Source organism: Cynocephalus volans, chromosome 2, assembly GCF_027409185.1.
Source record: "Cynocephalus volans isolate mCynVol1 chromosome 2, mCynVol1.pri, whole genome shotgun sequence".
Classification (NCBI taxonomy): domain Eukaryota; kingdom Metazoa; phylum Chordata; class Mammalia; order Dermoptera; family Cynocephalidae; genus Cynocephalus; species Cynocephalus volans.
In genome coordinates, this window is record NC_084461.1 from 81,965,344 (window position 1) to 81,989,412 (window position 24,069).

The 24,069-nt window shown below is 38.4% G+C and overlaps 1 protein-coding gene and 1 pseudogene across 18 annotated transcripts in view; both read right to left on the reverse strand.

The window, feature by feature from the left end:
• MCTP1 (multiple C2 and transmembrane domain containing 1) overlaps positions 1-24,069 on the reverse strand; it is a 536,345-nt gene that overhangs the window by 321,893 nt on the left and 190,383 nt on the right. The window contains exon 2 of one of the 18 annotated variants that reach the window (XM_063085531.1): positions 18,967-19,041. The exons of the other annotated variants lie outside the window; for them this stretch is intronic. Within the exon in view, the coding sequence (XP_062941601.1) occupies positions 18,967-19,041 (75 nt within the window). The remainder of the gene's footprint in view (positions 1-18,966; positions 19,042-24,069) is intronic. 18 annotated transcript variants of the gene reach the window in all.
• LOC134369458 (cyclin-dependent kinase 1-like) lies at positions 2,892-12,242 on the reverse strand (annotated as a pseudogene).

Genomic DNA, 24,069 nt, shown 5'->3' on the forward strand with positions numbered 1-24,069 from the left:
GTCGCAAAGATTGGATTGAATTTCCAAGGCCTCAAGAACAGCCAAGCACTAGCTTGGAACCAGTACCCCCATGAACATCGTCTCTGTAGTTGCACAGGGCACAGGCTGTGTTCTCCTCTCTGAGTACTTAGGATTTGCTTGCTGAGAGCAGAGATTAACTTGTGCGTTGTGTCCCTTTTGGCAGGGACCTCTTCAACATTTTAACTTTCATATTAATTGTTTGAAGTGAAGAAAATGTTAAATATCAACGTCAATTGGCACCAACCAGGGAGACATTTTCATTTTACAAAAAAGATGTCTAATGGGGCTGCAGAATGACCCCTGAGCCTGCACCACTGCGGCCTCTGTGACATCTGTTCTTCCTAGCACCTCACATAATCCTGGTTAAATGGTCCATGGGGCACTACGTGGGCACCATGGCACAGACTCACACTGCTACCTAGTTGAAAGCTTCTCCTTGGCATGAAAAAATTTATTCTCTGAAAGTCAAAGAGGGAGAAAGATTTTGCCTCCTAAGCTCCTAACTGGTAGCATATGGTATGTCATGACTGCCTGAACACTACTGAAATATTGTCAGGGCATTAATAAAAATGAGGAACTTTAGTAATATTGCCCTTTTAATGAAAACTAGTAGATCTTTTTGACTCAATACTAATTTAAAAAAAAAGAATAAAGGAAATAAAGGCCATTACCATTGTGTCCTCTTATTCCCCTATAAATAGCATTCATAGGTAAATCCTATAAAGTTAAAAAATAGTGGCATTTTAGCAGTCTTACACCTAGTCAAGGTATTTATAACATTATTTCTAAGAAAAACAAATTCTGAGTACTAGTCTTCCCACCACACTCTCTTCCCCTTTCTCCTGTTTTCCATCTCTCTTTTTCATCCATCTATGCATCCATCTAACCAGCCCCTCACTGTTAGAGTGTCTATAGCATACTTATATTGGACTAGAGAATAAATACCCAGACATGGATTAAGACATGGCTCCCACCCATTAGGAAACTCATAAATTTGGTGTTGCATGTAATATAATAAGATATCAAGCAGAAAAGTTATTAAATTAGGTAATCTATTCAAAGGAAGTTTTCTGATAATGATCACATGTATAATATGCTAAGTACGGGGAGCTGATCATACTTGTGCTTGAATAACACAAACCAACTAACATAACTGCAGCATAATTGCTTTTTTCTCTTTGTAACACATCAGACAAAGGAATAGAATTTGTTGCTTTTTAAAAAAATAGATTATTTAGGAGTCAGAATGTGAGTAATTTACTGATGCACTTTTAATCTTTGTCTGCCATTAGTTGTAATTGCTGCCATAAACTAAAGATGGCAAAAAAAAAGCATAACATATGTTTTGTACGAACTTTTTACAAGAAAAGTATTATTTGGGCTGATAATATTTACCCGAATTTGTACCCTGTGGAAAGAGAAACACAGAGCATTATAATGACACATCTTTTGTCACTGAGATTAATTTCATAAAGAATTTATGTCCATTGCTGTTGTGCTAAGAATAGTCATTATAAATGTTGTTATAGAATCCAGTCAAAATGTCACTTATCTCCCGTGAAGGAAAATAAGAAGCTATTAAAGTGGCTAAATCATTGTCAGAAGTAAGAGTTCACCATTGCCCCAAACATGTACTAATATTCCAACTAAAGTGACATCAAAGAAATACTTAGGAATAGAATCCAAAGCACAAGATTTGCTGGTCTGAAAACGAAGCATAGGGGTGTTCTATGGCTGATCACTGAATGACTGGAGGGCCCAATTCTGAGTTTCCTTAGGTGAGAAGAATATTTATTATGCCAAGTTATAACAAGTGGTAGTGTTCTGGAAATCAATTCAACATCAGCAAGGGGATTTTGAGAGAGGAAGAGAGTGACAAAAGATCAATGCTACCATCTTCCTCTCTGCAGAAAAGAAAGGGGAAGTAAATTTTATAACAAAGAGCTCTTGAGGCTTGAATGCTTGAGTTTACTTCCAAAGAACTCCATTCTAGTCCTTGGAAAAGAGATGCGCATGACCAGGAAGAGGCACTAATGGAAAATCTGTGTGTGTATTTGGATATATTGAATTCTAAAAGGCATTGGTGGCAAAGCTTCTCAAGTTCTGGCATTAGCTATTTTATTCTCATGCCTCTAATTTATTTAATGGCATCATCTTTAATTAAAGAATGATGCATCTGAATCCCCAGAGTCTTACTTTCCTCACCAATCTCAGGTGTGAGGAGCTTTCAGTGTTGACTCTAGACATTAGCTCATTTCTCTGCAAAACAAAAAATGCCAGCAAGGCACTTCTGGGCTTAGCATTTTCCATTAAGTTTCATAACATGTGCCTCCTAAGAAACAACACTCTAATTGAAAGAAACAACCCTCTCATTCAAAGAAACAACCTCCCAGTCTGGTGCCAAAACTCTTTTGAGGAGGTTTGAATTACCAGCCACCAATAAAATCAAAGTTTGATGAAGCAGAAGACTCAGGTGAATACATCAAAATTCAGAATATTGTAAAGGCTAAAAAATTATTCTAAAATAATTTAAGTAAGTGATGAAATAATACCACATGGGAAAACGAAAGAAGGATAAAATTGCACAAAAACTAAAGAGTCTAAAATGCAAAATACTAGCTATGAAAGGACTTGACTCCCAGGAAAGTGATAATCTATTCTGTATTTATTTATTTATTTATTTATTACACACATATACAGAATTATTATATTTAAATTCATACTCACATTTTTAAGTTATACTTTTGAAATAAGAAGTATGGCTTAGGTTTTGCAACAAAGAAAAGAAAATATACAAGATAAGAATAGAGTTAACAGTAAAAATACAGCTATCTGTTCTCAATATAACATGTGGAGACTTTGTCAGAAAGCTACATCTTCTTAATCTGATTGTCCAACTCATTAAAATATGGATGATTCAGTGCCATTTTGCCTGAAATTTGTTAGGTGGGATCACAGACTAACAATTTCGAGAGCAGATCCAAGCCATTTCATCCAAGTTTTTGACATCCAAGTTTTTGACATGCTAGGCTTCCTGGTTTCCACTTGGGAAATGTATTCTTATAGTCCCATAAAGATTCCACTTCTGGCCACACTTCATTTTTAGGAGTGCCTAAAGCTCTGAAAATCCTGAAAAGTTGATCAATTTCTGAATCCCCATGAAAAAGTGGTTTCTTAGTCGCTAATTCTGCAGATATGCTTCCTATACTCCAGATGTCAACTGGGGTTGAGTAACGAGCTGACCCCAGCAATACTTCTGGAGATCTGTACCACAGTGTTACTACCTCATGTGTATATACTCTTATAGGTATTCCAAAAGCTCTGGCAAGGCCAAAATCATCCAGTTTAATTATTCCTCTGTCATCAATCAATACATTTTGAGGTTTTAAGTCTCTGTGAAGAACCCTTCTAGAGTGACAAAACACAATCCCCTGTAGAATTTGGTACAATTTTCTCTATTTGGGTATGATCTTCCATAGTTAATCAATAGGTGTAGTAGATCCCAGCTTATGATCCCGTGGTAGCCGCTGCAGCAGCTAACACATCCATGTCTCTCCTTCCCTCAACTTCCCAGAGCCCATTCTATATTTAAATAGCTCCCCCTGATAAAAAGAAATTATTACCTCACTTATTAACCCTTGATCTGGTTTTCTAATGATAATGCCCTTTATCATAATGCACAGAAATGCTATTTTTAAATTCATCAAATCAACACTGTAGTGCTAGGACCAGGGAGAACAAGAGAACCAAAAAGAGTCCAGCTCCTTTACCTTATCCCATCTGAAAATGGACAAAGTAGCTTAGGCGTGGCTGCCAGATTAAAAAAGCTCCCCGATCATCCTCTCTTCTCTAAGTCACATGTATCAAAATATAATTAAATGGTATTTTATAAAAGAATATTCAACAGCACAATCAACATTTGACGAACACCTTCATGTTCCCTCATTAGGCCTTCAGGGAAATGGAAAGCAGCTGGGGCTCCAGGTGACATCTAAGACCTACAGGTAATGTGGCAGTCTTCAGGCCATCAAAGAAACATCTGGGAAACATGATCCCTAGCACCAGAGTTAAATTCTCCTTTTACGGCCAAAGAAGACATAAGTGACCCAATATCAAGGTAAGTGCCAGATTTAGAAAAAAAAAAAACCAAAAAACACAGGATGCCCAGTTAAATTTGAATTTCAGATGAAGAATTTTTTAGTATAAGCATTTCTTGTGCAATATTTGGGAAATACTTATATTAGAAGGAATGTTTGTTGTATATCTGAAATTCGAATTTAACCAAGATTCCTATATTTTATCTGGCAACTGTATTTCTTAGGAATGTTAGGAAAATGAACCCTCCCTCTTGCCCTTTACCAGCATAGATGGCGCTGTGGGGGTGAGAGTAGGAATGAAGGCACCAGGTACCATGAGTCACATTCAGATGTTTCAAACCTATTCAGACACTGCTAAATTCACTTCTTCCTAAGTGTCTGGTAGCAACATCTGGGCATACGATGCAATTTTAAGCCAGGTATCATAGCTCATCATTCCTCTGGCCCAAGCCATGTTTCCTTCTAACAGCATGAAGCAAGCACAGGTAACACCAGGATCTTCCCACAAAGGTGCCAAATTTATGCCTGCTAATATTTGACATTTGGTCCTACCTTGAGAGAGGTGCTTTGCTATGGGTTAAATTGTGTCCCAGCAAAAATCAAATGTTGAAATCCTAATCACTGGTAAGTCAGAATGTGATCTTATTTGGAAATAGGGTTGCTGTAGATGTAATTAGTTAAAATAAGGGCATACTAGAGAAGGATGGGTCCCTAATTCAATATGACTGGTGCTCATATAAAAAGGAGAAATTTGTACACAGAGACATACATACAGGGAAAATACCCTGTGAAGACTGGAGTTATGCCACCACAAGCCAGGGGACTATCAGGAGAGAGAAGAGAGGCCTGGAACAGACCCTTCCCCTAATGCCTTCAGCAGGAGCATAGCCCTGCTGACACTTTGCTCTCGGACTTGGGGCCTCTAAACTGTGAGACAAAAAATACCTGTTGTTTAAGCCACTCAGCTTACGGTATGTTGTTAGGGCTGGCCCTAGGAAAATAATACACGCATTCAGTCAACATTCTATTGTCTTTATTTATTTATTTTTTCAAATTTATGTATTTATTTATTTATTTAAACTTTTATTCTGGTTACCAAAACTGGGCTCTGGGCTAATTGCTTTGGCCAAATTCTGCCTTGTACATCAGTCTTGCCCAATCCCACCCCACGCCCAAGGCTCTGTACCTACTCAGTATTCCATATCCTCAAAGGTTGAAGTCCTATAGAATCCCCAAACATTAAGGACCTACAGACTAACTCATAAATCCAAATACCCAGAGTGAATCCCACAGGAGTCACCCAATCCTGTGACCGTGATTTTATCTACCTGCTGAGATGACCATCTACCTTGGGGTCTCCCTGCTAGCATTCCTTTAATCACCAGGACTTCTTCCTCAGATTATAGAAAGTCCTCTCCAACCTCCTGTTCTGTCTAAGAAGAGTGGTCTCTGAGTTCTCAAGTGGCTTATTATACTTTAAACAGAAATATGAAGTTTCTTCAAAAAGTTTACAAAAAAAAAAAAAAGAATTAAAAGATAATACAAATCTTTCCATGAACTTTTTTGAAATACCCTCATATGATAAAAAATATATATTTGAGAAATATTATGTCTCTGCACATTGTATAAAAAAGTACAAATTGAAAGAATAAAGAAATGAACTGCAATAGGGTAACCTAAGAACAATACATTTGCGTGTAATGTTGATGTAAGTTTTGTCTGAAATTTTGGGAAAGTAAATAGGTATTTTCTAAGTCAGTCCTATAAAGCTTTAAAATAATACTCACCGTTTTCTGGGTAAGCCTTAATATAGAGTTGGATTAATTCCAAACAATTTAAACAGGTATTTCTCATAATGTGGTCCAATCTCCATCAGCTTGTTACCACGGCAATGTCTTGGGTTCAACCTTAGAACTACTGAATCATTCACACTCAGGGGGGATGGGACTCAGGAATATGCTCAGAGAGATTTTAATGCATATTAAAATCTGAGATTTCACATGATGCAAAGTGTTTTGGTGGTTGGTTAAAACTTCAAATGTTCTCCTGCCACTCCTTTCCTACATTTTTACAAATTAGATTCCTGCTTTCCAGTCCACAATCAAATAGCTCCAATCTCAAGATTTAAAGCTGCCAGTTTGAAGAATTGCAGGGGCATGAGGGGCCCCCAGAGTGAAGGACTGTGGTTCTGGTAGGAGGTGCCAGTCATGGATAATATTAGTAATGGACAAAGGAAGCTTTCAACATGTTTGTTTAAGAGCCCCAGGTTGAATTTATGATGCTGGGCTATAGTTTTAACATGTATTTTCTAAACACATAAAATTTTATTAATCTTATTTTATGAAAGAAGACGGGAGTAACTGTCCAGTTAAACCTTAGTTTTAGTACTAGGAAAAAATCCTGGGGTTTTTGTTTAATTCCAGCCATTCAACATTTAAATGAGAAGAACCTAATATCGCAAGAGAGAAAAACATTTTATAACTCTTTCTTTACCATGGAAAGTTACTACAGCAAAAGTAAAATGTTGCAAAGAAACACTTTCAATACTAAAATAAGTCTATTTGTTATTCAAAAAGAAATGGATCTATTTTCAGGCACAAAACAATATATTTGTGAATGTTCCATATTTTTACATGTAAATCAGGGAAATAAAACAATACTTTGGAGAAGTGCAAACCAAAGCTTGAAGTGACAGAATTATTTCCAGATATTACCAAGAGCATATGAAGCATGAGTTCTTTTCATGGGTTTACATAAGCATATTTCCACCCCCCTTAAATCAGAATGACAAGCTGCTCAGACCCTGTAAAATCATACACTCCAAAGCAGACATTAATTCGAGATATTACGGGGCTTGTGAATGTGCTGTTCACTTATGAATATACAACTATGACTAAGCATAAGTCATGGGCTTCGGGGTTCTTTCTGGATAGTAGTGAGGTGTGTTAGCACCACCACCCACAGCCTCTATTTCCTTCTTCTCCAACCCTGATGTGCACGGAAACCACCTGGAGACCTAGCTAAACTACAGACTAGGATTCTGTGATTTGGGGTGCGTTCTTAGCTTCAGGCCATTCACAGACCACTCTTTAACAAGCAAGATTCTAACCATATTGTTTGTGTAAGAAAGGAAAGGAGGAAAGGAGAAACAAACGGAAACACAAAAAGAAGAAAAGTAATGTTTACTTAATGCCTACTAGGTGCCACGCAGGAGGAGAGGACTTTGATTCACAAACTTCAACACGATCCTTTCAGTGTGATGTTGTGGGCAGGTGCGGCCTCCACAATTTGAAAGACAGAAGAAAAATTCTGTCAAAAGACAGAAGATGACAGTTGAGGATTCACAAAATGTTTGAAGCTGAAAAGCTGAAAGGTAGAAGGAATGTATTAGGTAATAATAAGATTGAATTTAAGACCAAAAAAGCTTTTACACAGCAGATAGAAATCAGTTGTCTTCTGTATCCATGATTAAAGGTTCCAAACTCGCCCTATCATAAGAATCACCTGGTCATTTGGTAAAGCAAGGCACCCAGGCTGCACGCCAAGCTGCTCAATCAGCCCAGGTCATTCGGGTAATTCTTCTAGTCTCTGAGTTCAGGAAATATTGGATTTTTATTTTTTATTACTTTTAGGAATTTTGAATATTTAAAGCTTCATATGATCTTATTCTGCTCTAATATGCCTAGTATAGGAATATACAACACAATGGAATAGAACAGATGAGAAGAGTGAGGGCCCCACAGCTCAGGTGAACTGTCCAGGATCATCCCCTGAGGGTAACAGTGGAGCCAGGACTTGTTTCCATTTCTCCAGGAGCCAAACTTAATACATCATAGCTATAAAACTAAAAGAAAAATCATTTTGAAACAGGTTATAGGAATCAAGAAGATTATCTTCCTGGGAATTTTTTAAAGAAAAAAACTATGATTTGTTTTAGAAATCGTTAACTATTCTGTGAAAGACATTGTGTTAGATCCTGCAGAAGATGTAAAAATGGACAAAGCAAAAATCCCCCCAGTTCTTACTAGACCTCTGAGGACGGGGTGTCACTTACTTGACAGGTGCAATCAAGATTCTGGTACCCAAATAGAACCCCTAATGTTTAACCCCCTCCCGCTCCTTACAGAATGATTCCTGGATCAGACTAATTTTTGATGTACCATGCTTTCCTCCCAATCCTTAACTATTAATCAAATCCCTTCTATATGGAAGACAACGTACTAGGTATTAATGGGAACAAATGAGGAGAAGACATAGTGCGGAGTATACTATAAAGCAAATATATTTCACAGGGCCTAGCTTCTTGTACTTTCAGGTTTAGTCTAACTTCTTAAAAGTACATATAAAATGTTAACCTTGTAAAAAACAGGAAATTTTCCCCAGGCTATAGTCTCTGTTGTAAGATAAAGAATTGTAACACAGCAAGGTTGCTGGTTCAAAGACTGATTGATATGTAAAGATACTGGGAAGCCTCTGCGGGGAGAAGGAATGTTTGCTAAAATCAAGCTTTTGTTGGTGGATCACTTAAATTGCCTTATAGAATGTCACCTTGCTTGTTTTACTGAATGTTACCAGCCTATATTTTTAAACTATAACCCCACCTATGTTCTCTTCCTGTAACTTCCTGGTCTGGAGAATAAATGCAGGAAGAGAACCCCAATTTGTGCTTAATTTCCCAAATGGAAGGAATGCCTCTCTCTTGAGGGTTCTGGGAAATTAACCACTTCGGGGCTTCTCACTGCTCAGAAGAGATGGGCTTTGAGTAATCTTTTGCAGCTCCATCACCCAGGGGAATAGGGGTGACAAATCCATGGGAGGCAAAGCACCAACATAGACCAACACAGAGCTGACCATCTACTTGGGCTTGACAATACCAAGGGAAAAACATAAATCTAGAGTATACTTTTATTGCCATGTATTTGATACACATGCCAGAACTATATAGTATTTATTTCTTTTGGTGCATCTTTTTTTTTTTTTTTTTTTTTTTTGGTGCATCTTAAGGGGTAGTTCACCACTGATAAAACAACCTATGGGTGTTCAAGGGGATTCGTTCCTGTTGGTTAGGAAAATTAAGTTTTCCTACGGGGTGTTTCCTATTTTGTGAATATTTTTAACTCTGTGTACTTGATCTTCCCTTTTTGTAGTTTCTCTTCTGAGCTAATCAAGATTATTATCAATCCTTATTTTCTATAGCATATATACAGTCATTTATTCATTTACACATTCAACAATATAAAAAGTTCTTGACAACTCCAGGAGTATTGAAGATTGAGGGAAATAGTTGATACTACTACTACTAATAAGCATTTATTGAATACCTACTATGCACCAGACATTTTTCTAAGCATTAAAAATATTGACCAATTTAATCTTTATAAACAGTTCTATAAAGAGACTGAGACAAGAAGAGGTTGAGATTAAGCAACATGTCCAAGTTCACATAACCAGTAAGTTGGTGCTTGAGCCCAGACAGTCTGACTGAAAATGCATCTCACAGCCAGCATTGGTCTATTAGCCTTTGCAGATTCCTAAGAAGTAATGTGGTGTGATAGAAAAGGCACTGGCTTTAGAGTCTGACGGTTGTAGGTTTGGATCTTGCCTCTGTTACATGCTAGCTATAACTCCTTCAATAAATTACTTAATATCATTAGGCCTCCATTTTCTGACCTGTAAAGTAGGATCAATAATATGTACTGGGTAGTGTTTTGGAGATGATTAGAAACAATGTATGAAAAGAAACTAGGACAATGCTTGGTTTACAAGCAATGAATAAACATTAGCTATTATAATTGTCTGTAATAAAAAATCAATATTTTGACTTGACTTAAGGTTACTATATTACACATCAACTTTTAATGTGATATATAAGTTGTGTGAGATAAAAATTATAATAAACTTCCAGGTTAATATTTTTCCACACATGCATACTATGTAATTCATAGTATATATCTGACATCAATCAAAATATAAAAATCAGTATTACCCCAAAAAAAAGAGTAGAAAAAAAATTATACATGACTTGGAATATTATGTAAAATTGTGAATGTAATGATTTCTTTATTGGCTTGATTTTGCACATATTTAACAATCTAGCTAGAGGGGATTATTAGCTCTTAATACATCCATTTGAAGAATGCTTAGACTTAAAATCTCATTAATGCATCGTTCAAATTCTCCCATTGCAGGCATATCTTGCTAAAATGAAACTTTATAGACAGTGTGAGTAGAAACATGTTTAAGAAAAAGGTGCTGGGGAAAATCAGATTATGGTAGTTAAGCTATCAGTGATTTTGAAATTATATTTCACAGGTTTCTTAGCTACTTAAGATTTACAAGTGTATAATCTAGGTGAAATGTGTGCTATCGGAATGACACTTTAATATATCAAAAATGGATATAATGATTTTCTAACTTGAATTATTAAGGATCAATTCAAACTGTAGATACAATTTTTTTAAAACATTTCAGCTATTAATTCCTTAATAGAGAGCAGGGTGGGCAGAAATTGGTCTTTCAGTCTCTGAGTCTCTCTAGTAAGTGTAGAGAAACTTTCTGCATTGTTTATGACACGGTGGACCATCTGCCATTCCAATTCTAGCATTTGGGTCCATACTTGGTGTCCTGATTTGATGCTAATAATTTCTATCTTAGTGATCTTGTTCTTGACAATTCTCTGGGGAAGTACGACTCCCAAAATTCCCAAATATTGCTGCTCCAGGATTTTTATTAAAAGGAATGAACTCCCTCGTCTCAAATACACACACACACAGACACACAGACACACACACACACACACACACACACACAAATATATACATATTTCCAAGGACTGATCTCAAAAAAGTTATACTGAATATCAAAAGCAAGTTACAGAGAAATATGTCATACAATTTTATTTATATAAATAAAAATTACTATATTTTGCTTACGGATTGATAGAGTTTGGATGTGTTGTCCCCTCCAAAACTCATGTGGAAATTTGATCCCCAATGTGGCAGTGTTGAACACTGATTGAGTCATGGGAGCCGATCCCTCATGAGGATTAATGCTCTCTGGGGGAGGAGGGATTAATGAGTGAGTTCTTGCTTTATTAGTTCCCACAGAGCGGTTTGTCTAAAAGAAGCACCTCCCCCCGCCCCTTGCTTCCTCTCACCATGTGATCTGCTTGTACCCACCGGCTGCCTGCCACTTTCCACCATGAGTAGAAGCAGCATGAGGCCTGTGCCAGATGCAGCTGTCTCAGAATCGTAAGCCAAATAAACCCCTGTTCTTTATAAATTACCCAGTCTCAGGTATTTCTGTTATGGCAACACAAACAGACTAATACATGGATACACACATATTTATAGAAAATGCTTAAAAGAGGATTGAAAGAATAGCAGTTCCCAGCCACAGAGTCTCTAATTTTACTTCTAATATTTTATTTCTTGGGGAAAATGAGACTGGAAGCAAATATTGCAAAATTTTAACATATTTTAATTATGGAGAGTGGAAACAGAGGTGTTTGCTATTATCTATATTTTCTGTTCTTTTAAAAATGTCTTAAAAAATAATAATATAAACCACTATGCAAGTTAACAAAATTATGTCACAGGAACAGTTGAATTTTAAAACATTGAACTGGGCAGTAAAAACCATTTTGAGATAGTTATTTTTATTTTGAAAACTTTTATTTGGTATACAATGTAATGCAAAGGGGAAATGAATCATTTGGAATTCTATAGATCAGTAAGTATACTTTAGTTTTTATGAATTAGTTATTAGTAATTCTTTCTGTATTAGATATAATTACTAAAAAATAATCAGATTATGGTACACATAAGCCACTTAGAAAATAGGAAAGACATTTAGTAAAAATTTATACAACTATTAAAATTATAAAAAAAATACATTTAAATAGAGATTGAGATTGTCTCTCAAAAGACAGTAACTCTGTTTTGTTCAGCAAATAGTTCCCTAACTTCCTGATAATTTGGGGCAGGAATAGTCCAAATTTAAAAATGCTGTCCTCCCAAACTTCATCTTGATGTATACCTTCAGGTGGCCTTTGGCACCCCCAAATATTTTTCGACAGCAGTCAGTGTAGTGACAGATGCAACTCTCTGAGCTCTGCTGTTGCATGGTATTTCCGCTTCTCTGCCTCTGTTGGAACACCAGTGAGCAGCAGAATGTCAAGATGGAAGAATGGGGCGCAAGCGCAGGGATAATCAAACCCAGATAATCATCCCTGAACAACCACACTTATTCGCCATCTCCATTTCATGGGACTTATACCGATGACTGGAGACCTGTTTATTGAAAGAGTAACTTTATTTCTATCAATTGAGTCTATTTGTATTTTATTACAGAAAAAAAATCCCCAATTTTCTCAGGATAAATCAGTGTTCTGATTGAAATCATTTTCATCCCAGCAGTTTTTACAGCCTCAAGTTTGTGATTCACATTCCAATGGGATGAATTAGCTGAGGCTTCAGCTCTTTTCTCTTAGTCTATTAAAGCTCTTCCAAATAATTCAAGTGCATAAATTGTTTATGGTTGTTTCTTAGAAAAAAAAATAATTGAATGTAATATTACATGTTACATTACATTAAATGTAATGTTAAAGAAGAAATACTGAAGGAAAATATATTCCTGCTTTAGTCTAAACTATTGCACAGTTCAGATTTTTAAAACATAAAACAGTTAAACTTATTCCTATTACTGTATTTTTGCTAATCCCATGAGTCGAGACCAGAATTGTTGGGAAAAATCCTGATGTGAAGGAGAAGGCATGAAGGAATAACTGAATTCCAGTCCTGGATCTGCACCACTCACACTCTGTACGACCTTTGGCAACTCAATCTTTCGGGACACTTTCTTCCGCATCAATAAAATTAGGTTTCTAAGACTTCCTTTGTCTACCTCCCACAACTGTTATGAGGGTTAAATGAAACACTGTATGGGAAAGCACTTTGGAAATTATTAAGACTTCTACAAACTTAAAGTATGCTACTTCAACATACATTTCAATAAAAAATAAATGAAAGGGGTGAGGACAAAGATTTCCATGTAGGGAAGACTGGGAATTTTCCCTTTTGTCCCCAAGCCTCTTGTTGCAGAGCTTCCTGACACTTGGGACAATTTATTCCTACTTTTACCTCACCCCAGGGATAACTCCAAGCAGGGTCTTCAGGTGATGAGGAGAACAATATCCTCTAGAGTTTCTTTGACACTCTCTTCCTAAAAATCCATAGTTCCTTGACCCCAGTGCTAGTCTAGTCAACAACGCCTCCAGCTCCCATCTCAGGTCATCCAGGAACATCCACCATCTTCACCAAGACCCAGGGACTCAGAAGTTCCAGCCATTCTGGTGATGAGCATACGTGCATGAAAGAGTTGAGTTAAGACTGTCCTCTGAACCGTGTGCAGAAATCTCAGTTGAATCCTTTTCATACCCTAAATTATATCATGGAAACCTTCTCTTCCCCAGATTAAAGTGAAATGAACAGAAGAAAAGGTAAGGGGATGGGAGGGGGAGGAGGAGAGAGGGGAGAAAGAGTAGGTTTGCAGGGTGGTAACAGCAGTCATGGGATGAGTAAGGAAAAGATAAGCATAATAAGGGCACTTTTTTATTTCTAGGTAGCTGTCCTTTATCACTTGGAGTGAAATTTCTCACACTTTCTCAAAAAGATCTATATTTTCCATGGCAAAGGAGAAGGGACAATGAGACACTGTTCTATACTGTGAATCCAAGATGGAAAGCAACCCCAGTCAGAAGCAACGAATTAGGGCAATGGAAAGAAACGTAGGCAGTTCAACCCCAAGGGTCTCTGGTGGGTCAGAAAAGAGACATTCAAGGAGTCAGTCTGGAAATAAGACATGTTTTTAGCAGGTCACCATTCCTAAGCCCCTAGCTATTCTTTGCTTACACTTAACCTGCTTCCTAGTTCACAATTCTCTTTAGCATTCAGGTCTCTAGAGTCATCAGCCACACTCCTTTCACCTGATGAGATCTCTGTCTCTTTGGGACAGCTACTCCAGGTACTCGGAGCTGGAGGGGCACCTGACCCGTTGGCAGGGCATCTCTGGCATTCTGGTTGGCCAGCGTCTGCAGAGCCGTTAGAACCTCACCAGCACACTTAAATCTCTGAGTTAAGCAGACTTGTGGGCTTTCCTAGGAAGTTGGTCATCATTCATAAAATTATTTCTATCGGAAAGTGCATCCCAGCTCATAGTAAACAACCCACAATAAACAATAAACCTACAGTAAACAAGAATTTATTACTAAATTTGAGACTAAAAGGTTAAAAAAAAAAAAGGCCACTTTTGCAGTTATACCAAAGCTTAGAGATAAAGACAGACTAATTCTTTTTACTTTCTGTAATAATTAAAAAATTATCACCCTCTGTTGGTAGTTTGTGGTCTATCCAAACTGACTTTGTTCTGCTCAGAATGCCAGACATTACATTAAAACACAGTTTAAAGAAGAATCTGCTCTTGAACCTGTATTCGTTTCTGCACTCTCAATTCCTGCACAAGGTCGTTCGGCCTGTGTTAGTCCTTCTCACCATCTAGCAACTCCATTTGGCTATGATGAGGACGTGCTGGTCACAAAAGATGAATTGATATGGATACAGCACATGGGCTCTCTGACACCTTTCTTTTTCCCTTTTATGCCAAATACAAACTTGACAAAAGACTAAAAAAGCATGAGCTGAGTGGATACACAGAGGGAATAACTGTAAGTGAAAGAGATAAATCAGGGAAAACATAATAATTAAAAAGCAAATTCTTAAAAATGGAGGTAAGTTTTCACAGTCCTATTGGTGAAAAGATTCCCTTTGTCTGTCTTTATACACCATCTTTTTGCTTCCAAGGCATGTCCGATGTCCTTCTATATCAATTTTCACAAACCCTCTTCAAGGTTGTTTTTAATAATTTATATTTATTGAGTGATTTTGTGGAAGGCATTGTATTAAGTGCTTGGACTTCACTGCCTCATTTGAAACTCATGACAGCATCAGGAGGCAGTTTTATGGCGATGATTGCTTGACACAGGAGCACACTGAGTCATAGAGAGGCGAACATGCAGGTTAAACAGCTGCAAGGGAGGGGCAGGGCTGGGCTTCCATCACAGATGCAGGCTGACTCCAGCCTGTGCACTTCCTCACTCTACTGACCCTGTTTTCTGAGGAAGAACGTGAGGTTCAGAGCGTTCATGCTACTTATCCAAGCTAGAAGTTAGCAACTTCAAACTTAACAGTGGAAAGCAAAGCAATTGGTAGACATGGGATTTGAATTCAAGAATTATCATTTCCACTAATTTGGTCAATGAATGAGATTTGGTCACAGTATTGACTCAACACTATTTAATTCCTTACAATAACTCAAACAGTAATTTAGAATCTATGTGTGTTCTTTATGTTTTTATTGAACAGTACATATTTTGGTGAAACTAGATGCTGGGAAAACCTGTCACAGTTAATGCCTTGATGTACTGTGGCTTATTTGGGTCTAAGCTTTATTCTGACTCTCAAATTTTGGTTGGTAGGAGCTCTGTCTTCAGGCTCAGTAGTTAAAGTTATATAAAAAAGATCTTCATAATGTGGAGTTAAAGTTATATTAAAAAGATCTTCATAGTTGCCTCCTCAGGCTAAGTTTCAGCTTCCGCTATAGACATGGAAATCAGATACGCAGCAGGAATAAGATTAAGAGGATAATATTTTGAACCCATATCCTCAGCACGGGATGTGGTTAATGGGACTGGACAATCCCCATAGATTCTTCTGCATCTGCATTATTTAATTTCAGTGATTATAAATCTCCAAGCCAGAAAAATCCACCCACATTCAAACTGGTGTATAGAAATACATTCCAATGTGTACTGCAAATGATGATGATTGTCCGGACGATTTTTTTTGGGGGGGGGTTATGAATATTCATGAGCTACAAAGGTGATTGTCACCCCTCATGCCCAAAATGTGATGGCCAGATTCATACTGGCAGCATGCTCATTACCACAAATTGCATTTGTACCCCATGTCCCCCACCCAATTATCCCCAACCTCCCTCCCCCTCCCCCTGTGCCCCTCCACCGCTGCTTTGTAGCCCAAGGAATGTTCTCTCCCTCTGCAAGTCCAAAGCACCAATGTGGCCTTTCTTTCCTTCCTTCTTTCTCTCTTAGCTCCCACATATGCGTGAGCACATGCGTATTTATCCCTCTGCTCTTTGCTTATTTCACTCAACATAAGTTTCTCCAGGCTCATCCATGTTGTTGCAAAAGAGAGAATTTCATTCTTTTTTATGGCAGAGTAGTATTCCATAGTGTGTCTATACCACAGTTTCCTTATCCAATCATCCATTGATGGACATTTAGGCTGGTTCCATGTCTTGGCTATTGCATTGGATGATGTTTTCTTAGGATTGCTGGGTCCAGGAATTGATACTTTAAAAAAGCACTTTCTCTGCATAATTTCTATTTTTTATTTATGGGGAGGGGGGGAGAATAGTTTTTAAGACAAATTTCTCCAACATTTATAGAGAATGAACTCTCCTACAGATGAAGAAAGAGGGCATGTTTACATGGATGATCCTGTGCAATGTGACTATACCAGAGAAAGCCAAACCTTTTACCTTCAGACCCCAGAACTCAAGGCTCTTTTCTTCTTAATTTACATTTCTATCTCTCCTTCATTGTACTACATAACTCTCCTGTGAAATGTTTCTATTAAACAAATCAGTGGTGGTGATACAGCCACCCATTGTTTTTTGTTTTTTTTTTTTAAGAGAGTTTAAGCTGCGGGATTCCCACCATCTCTGCCAAAACCAAAAGATCATACATTGGCACAGAAGCTAATTTTAGAATAAGCCTCACTTTTGGAGGTAGTTCACATGGATACATTCACTTAATCTGTATTTTTTAAGAGTTACCTCAGCCCAATTAAAACAAGGCAAATAACTCCATAGCCAACCTACCCTTCCTATTGCCACTTTCCAGTGTGAGACAAGGAGATGGACGTGCGAGGAAGACCGTGATAACAATGAACCATCACTGTGAGATCAAATTGTGTAAATATCTGCTTTAGCACTAAATGCAGGGGTAGTTCATAAAATTATATGATTATCTCAAAAGATTTACAGAAAGAATTTGATAAAATTCAATATGCATTAATTAAGAAAAAAATCCTGGCAAGCCAAGGATAGAAGAAATTCTCTTAATCTGATAAAAGCAATTAACAAGTATCATTGTACTTTAAGGCAAAACATTAAAAGCTTTTCCTCTGAGATTGAGAAAGACAGAATACCTACTATCATCACGTCAACATTTTTCTAGAAGTTCTGACTAGAGTGAAGATGAAAATGAAATACAAAAGATATAATTTAGAAAGGAAGAAATAAAATTGGCATTTTATGGATTCATGGATTTCCTCTACAGAAAATCCAAAGGGATTTACGAATAATACATTAAAAGAATAATTGCTAAAACATAAAATTGTTAAACAGAGGTAAACTAAGATATATCTACTACTAACCTATAATACATATTTATGTATACTTTTAAATATTTTAATCTATATTTTGTTAGAACAAACTTCCTTTTTATTAATTTATTTTAATTGACAAATAATAATTGTGTATATTTATTTTATTAATTTATTTTAATTGACAAATAATAGTTGTGAATATTGATGGGGTACAGTGTGATGTTTTGATCTACGTATATGTTGTAGAAAGATTCAGTCAAGCTAATTAACATATGCATCACCTCACCAACTTATTTTTTTGTGGTGAGAACATTAAATTTCTGTTGTTTGGGCCGAGCCCGTGGCGCACTCGGGAGAGTGCGGCGCTGGCAGCGCGGCGACGCTCCCGCTGCGGGTTCGGATCCTATATAGGAATGGCCGGTGCACTCACTGGCTGAGTGCCGGTCACGAAAAAGACAAAAAATAAAAAAATAATAATAATAAAATTCTGTTGTTTTAGCAATTTAAAAATATACAATACGTTATTACTAACTGCAGTCACCATGCAGTGCAATAGATCACTAAAACTTAAACTTCTAGTCCAGCTGAAACTTTGTACCCTTTAATCAGCACCTCCCCTTTCCCCCCTCCTCCTTTCTCTCTGTCCCCCACCCAGCCTCTGGTATCCACCTTCCTACTATCTGTCAAACAATTTCTTAACCTAAATTTAAAAATAAATCATTAGATTAATTCAATCTTTCAATAGGTTGTCTTTTTTTTTTTTTTTTTTTTTGGAAGGGAAAAAGAGGCAATTATTCTATTCTATTATTCTATTTAAATCAAATTAAATAAATACTATATTCAGCAAGAAGAGACAATGAACTGAGGTATATTTGACTGTAGGTTTTTCAAGGACATAGATAATGTCTTGGGTAGGTTCCTTGAAGGAAATATCCAACAAGAGAAAGTGGATTTGATTCATGGCAGAGAGAGAGAGAGATTGTTAATGGAAGGGGAAACATTTTAATTGTAAGGGACAGTAAATGTAGGAATTTGGCTACAATTATTTTTTAAAAGGAAATTTTAAAAATATAAAAATAAGTCAGGATTCTCTAGTCTGATATGTCAACATCCTCGGTAGAAGACAGATTTGAAGATCCCTTCCAGCTTTATGGGTTTATTTTCAACACTGTCTAACACTCTGGAATCCTGGGTGAATGGTAAATATTATATTTCCAGCCTTCAATTGCCTGATTGGTCAAGATGTGTTTTCTACTTAGTTTGTTTCCATTTCTTTTGCTGTTCCCAGCCTCTTGCTTGATGTCAGTTTGCATTACTATGGTTTTCACAACTAGGTCAAAAAATAAAGCTTCTATGCCTAATTAAACACTCAGCTAACACACTTTGGCAGTCACTTCTGTTTTGAAATTTATGTTTACTGCACTTAGTCTGTCCTCTCTAATCTTACAATACAGGGTCTGCAAAAGAAACTGTAAAAATTTTTCATAATATTTGCACCTGAGGGCATTATTTCATATCAATAGTAGCTTTTTATAGCTAAAAGCAAATTAGACTTAGCTTCAGGGGAAGATCGTGAGAGAATAGCAGGTATCTTGTCTTTTTTTTTTTTTTTTCCCCCCCGCAAGAAACCGTGAAACAACAGAACAGCCTGTGCTACATGCATAACTAAAACAGATGTTCTCAATCTTAATTTTCATAGCTAATTTTGACAGCCAAAGAAATGTACTTGTCTTTTGTACAGTCACCTATTTTCTCTCAAATGTGCCCTATTTTTCTCATGGCCCACTATGGCTGCTCAGTAGGAAAAGGGTGCAGTGACAGGGAGTGATGATGTGACAGCAAAGCTCTGCCCAGTTACTGGTAGGTCAATGCAATGAACAGACAGTGATAAGAAAAATTGGCCATAAAATAATTTTAAAGTCTACATAGTGTAAGCATTTTTATGTACTCCTACCTTTGCAGGTGACCGTTTTCACTGGCTTTGTAGAGTCTTGCATGATAGAAGCCAAGTTGATCATATTAAACTTAAAGAAACTGCTTCCAGTCACCTTTCTTTAGACAACCCAGCCTTTGACAGCATGGCCCTTCCTTCCTTCCTTCCTTCTTTCCTTCCTTCCTTCTTTCCTTCCTTCCTTCCTTCCTTCCTTCCTTCCTTCCTTCCTTCCTTCCTTCCTTCCTTCCTTCCTTCCTTCCTTCCTTCCAACAGAATAACATATATAAAAATATGCTACATTTTGAGGACACCGGCCAGGTGACAAGTGCAAGGGCAGAATCTGATGTGCTTGTCTATGTATGTGTCTGAAATAGAAATCACATGCAGGAACAATAAAAACATCCTTTCCCAAAGCCTGCTTTTCTTTGTGCTCCTTGCCCTGAGGCCCCTCACAATTGGGAGCGCGTCAGACTGAAAAGCACATGAGGATCCTTTTCCTAAGTGCTCCCAGCAGCCTGAACACCACAAACTTTAGAACCCACAAAGAGGGGAGAGAACTATCTTCCTGTTCTCCATGGTGGAGAACAAAGCACTCTCTGATGGTATCTAAGTTCTTTTCTTCCACATTTGCCCAACACCAGATCCATGAGCAGCCTATCAATAATTTGGCAGAGTTCTGCTATTGCGTCGTCACTCTTTGTCACCCCACCCCTATCCTTCTGCTCTTGTGCTACCATGAACCCAGCTGGGCAGAGGGGAAGCAGGTGCTGGAGTGATGCTGATGGCAGTGTGGTGCTTCTAACTATTGATGACAACACCTGCTCCAGCCCCTCTAGTTTTCCTCTCCTTTGTGGGGGGTTCCAGTTCTGAAGGACAGGTTGGGGATACCTTTAGGGAGCTTCAAACCTCTCGGCATCCACAGCAATTCCTTCGTAAGTACTCTCGATTCTCTGACAACTATTTCCAACACAGTCCCTTTTGAGCCCATTCTTGATGGCCCCAATCCTCTCAGCAAAGCCCAGTGGGATCTGATACCAACCCAAGCTACTGTCTCCACTGCCTGGGAAAGTTGGCCTGTACTGCTCTGGCTCAGGAAGCAACACTCTGGGACCTCACCAATTACCCACAGGCTTTGGCCATGTGTGAGGCAAGCTGATGGAGGGCAGCCTGTCTGGGGGAGTGAGGACTCTGAAGGCAGGCCTGAACCGTGGTGTGGTTAATTCATCCAACATTAATTAATTCCATCTTCCGAAGAGTGAGTGCAGGAGTGGAAACCACAAAGTCGAAGGGGCAGATAAAGCTCATTCTGATCCTAACTAGGGATTGCATAGGAGGGGCCTGACCTGGTTGGGTGGTTGAGGGAGGGGGCAAGAGGCTGACATTTCTCACTGGGGAGATGGCAATGTCATGGTTCTAGGAAAGTTCCTGGGGTTGGGGTACCAGGAGATGAACCTACTCCTAGGAAGAGGAAGCAGGGAATCAGAGCCAAGCCAAACAGATCGGCACACAAGGGAAGGGAGAGGAAGGGTTCTCATCTCTGCAGAGAAATGTTGAACAAAGCAGATCTGAACAGAAATTCACACACAGAGCATGCTCAGTGAAGGCTAACCAGAAAGGCTGTGGGCCAGGTGGGTCCTCGGCTAACCTGGGCATCCCTACAACTCACCAAATCCAGACCTTGAGGCAGCACAGCAGCCCAGGAGCTGGTCTATAAAGGCTGGCTTGACAGTAATTGATTAGGAGACAGGGTGAAGGTGAATCTCCTGGATACCTTTTGTGCCAGACTGTGGGTACATTACATACATTTTCTCTAATCCTCACAAACTTTCAAACAATGGGGAAACCAAAATGACCTCTATGCATCACTGGTCTCAGCTTAAAAGTCATTTTCTCAGATAGGACTTCTCTGAGCCTATAATCTAAATTAACTTCCCCTGTTATATGCATCTTCTACTTATGTCATCTTCTCCTTTGTTTAATGTCATTCAGTACAGCTCATAATTTGATGTTTATGAGTGTGATTAAAACTCCTTGTTAGCATACATTGTGTCCATTTTGTCCCCCAACTGTGTTCCCACAGTTGCTAGCACACAAGCTCTCAGCAAGAATTTTTGCATCTCTGAATGTGTGGAAGGCAAGGCACTGAAACAACCAGTGCATTGCATATGAACGCAGAGGCCCTGGCAGGGTGAGAGTTTCCCTCTGTGGAACGGCAGCCACTGCATGAACTAATATACCTAAAACCCAGAAGACATCATAATCACATAAATGAGATTGTCTTGAGTAAAATTTAACATTGACTAGATTTTTATTAAAATCTGACAATCACATACTGGAGATGAGTTACATTTTATTTCTTTGCTGGGATTCCAAGAAAATAGAATAGGTAGAAAACGGTATAAGTGAAAGTCCATCTATATGGTACTGTTTTCAGCACTTCCATATAGGAAAACTGCTAGAGAAATTTTAATAGATCCGTGAGAAAAATGTCTTCCTTTAGAGTAAATAAGTTTAACTGATATACAGGTTTCTTAAGTATCAAACTTCCCAGAGACTCTAATACAATATGACTACTCGTTACAATTTTTCTCTGTGTGTGTGTGTGTATGTGTGTGGTTGGGGGTCGGTTGGCATATTGATGGAAAGCACATTTGGCTTTGGTTCTGGAGGAACCAATGGTCCCTATCTAGAACAGAGTTTGACAAGCTGCTCTTGTATTCCAGTAAAATCAGGATCAAGAAGCATTCTGTCAGTTCTGCATGACATTAAGTCCTATCCTCTTAATTCTAGTGGGATAAACATTGAACAAAACAAATTACATTAGGCTGAGGAAACATAAACAAGAGATTGTAAACAAGATTCCAATAAATCAGTCTATTTGTCAAGTTTCCCCTGCATAGTACAAGCTTTTTCAATTTTTGCTCAAGACTGCCTCACATGAATCATGGCTCCACAAACCACTAGATGAGTGTATGCTTGAATTACGATAATGTGAAATGGGCTTGTGCATTTATCAGTAGGGAATATGGCAGCAGGAAGGAGCCCACATTATACTCTGCATTAGACCTACTGGTACTAGTTACAAAGAAGATATTTTTATTCTCATTTTAGGAGGAGGAAACTGAAGCTCAGAGATGTTAAGTAATACTCTCAAAGTCACACCATATGTGGTGGGGCTTGGACTTGAACCCAAGACTTCTAGCTCCAAGTCTGTACTCTACTCACCAACTACTTTCATTGGATGAATAGAGACCCTCTCGTGCCTTGGGCTACATGGCCCTCTCCACCGTTGTTACAGCTCATCACACTATCTCATGGTCACACTGCAGCTCGTGGGACTTTCATCCACTGCCCAGCTATCAGGTACAGCGGATTCTCCTCCTTTACAGGGAGTTTGTCTGAATTCTCTCTCAGCTTTGGGCAGAGGAGGAAACAAGCCCACATCGTGGCACTTGCCAGAGCTATTCACTGGTCAGCAGAAGCTCATCTTCCCCACCTCATTAGTTTTCTTTTCACCCAGACTCATGGCTCAACTTTTCTGTGCTGCTGAGGCTTGGCTGACAGCCTTTGGCTTAGGACTGAGGGCACCCATTCAATGCTGCATTTTGTGACTACTCCCCCCCCACCCCTGCTTCCTCACCTTACTGAGTACGGAGTAGGGAAGTGGCTGATCATGCCCCAACTAGACTCATTATACAGGGGATTCTGTGAGTTCTTCTACAGAGATCTGTTGTTCACCCATATCTTCTTAAATGGTTATTCCCACATTCAAAAGCTTTCTCCAAGTAATGCAAAAAGCAAGCTGAGCTAAGAGGTAGGAGCACACTAGATAGGTAGGTAGGAGCCACAGGCTAGCAGAGTTGTAGGTAGAAGGGCAAGAATGAGGAACAAACAGGAGCTCAGCTGTCTCTCCCGCAGTGTCTCCTGCCCTGGCGGTGGCATCATTAAGCTGCCTCCTTGAAACACTTTCTTGATGCCCCAGGTTCTCTCAACTTGGAGTGTACAGCAGAATCACCTGGGTGATTTTCTCAAAATTTACATTCTTGAGCTCTACTCATGACCTAATGAATCAGAATCTCTGAGGCCTAGGCCTGGGTACATGCAGTCTGAACAAGATTCCTTGGTAGATCTGTACCATGCAGTTGAAGAATCACTGCCCTGTAAGGTAAAGGCCAAGTTCCTTAGCACCATCCACCTAGAGATGTAGAGGATAGTACACCTCAAAGTGCTGCTGCCTGGGTGTAGACCAGCTTCTGGAGGAGCCACCAAGAAAAGTAGCAGGGCTAGCAAGTTCTAGGGCATTACTACTTTGGTGACAAAATAGTTATTAGTTATAGAGCATCGTTTAGTAATCATTACCATTTAGCTGGTTAAATGGTCAGGATAGGTGTGTATGTTGTTTACTAATATAATTTGCATTTGTGGAGTTTTGAATATGCATTTTTTTGTTTGTTTTTAGGATCTGGAAAGCTGGAGTAAGTGGAAGGGTATAACCAGTCTTATCTATGCACAAGTGGTTAAAGTGGGTCTAGCTCTGTGATTACAAGGTTAT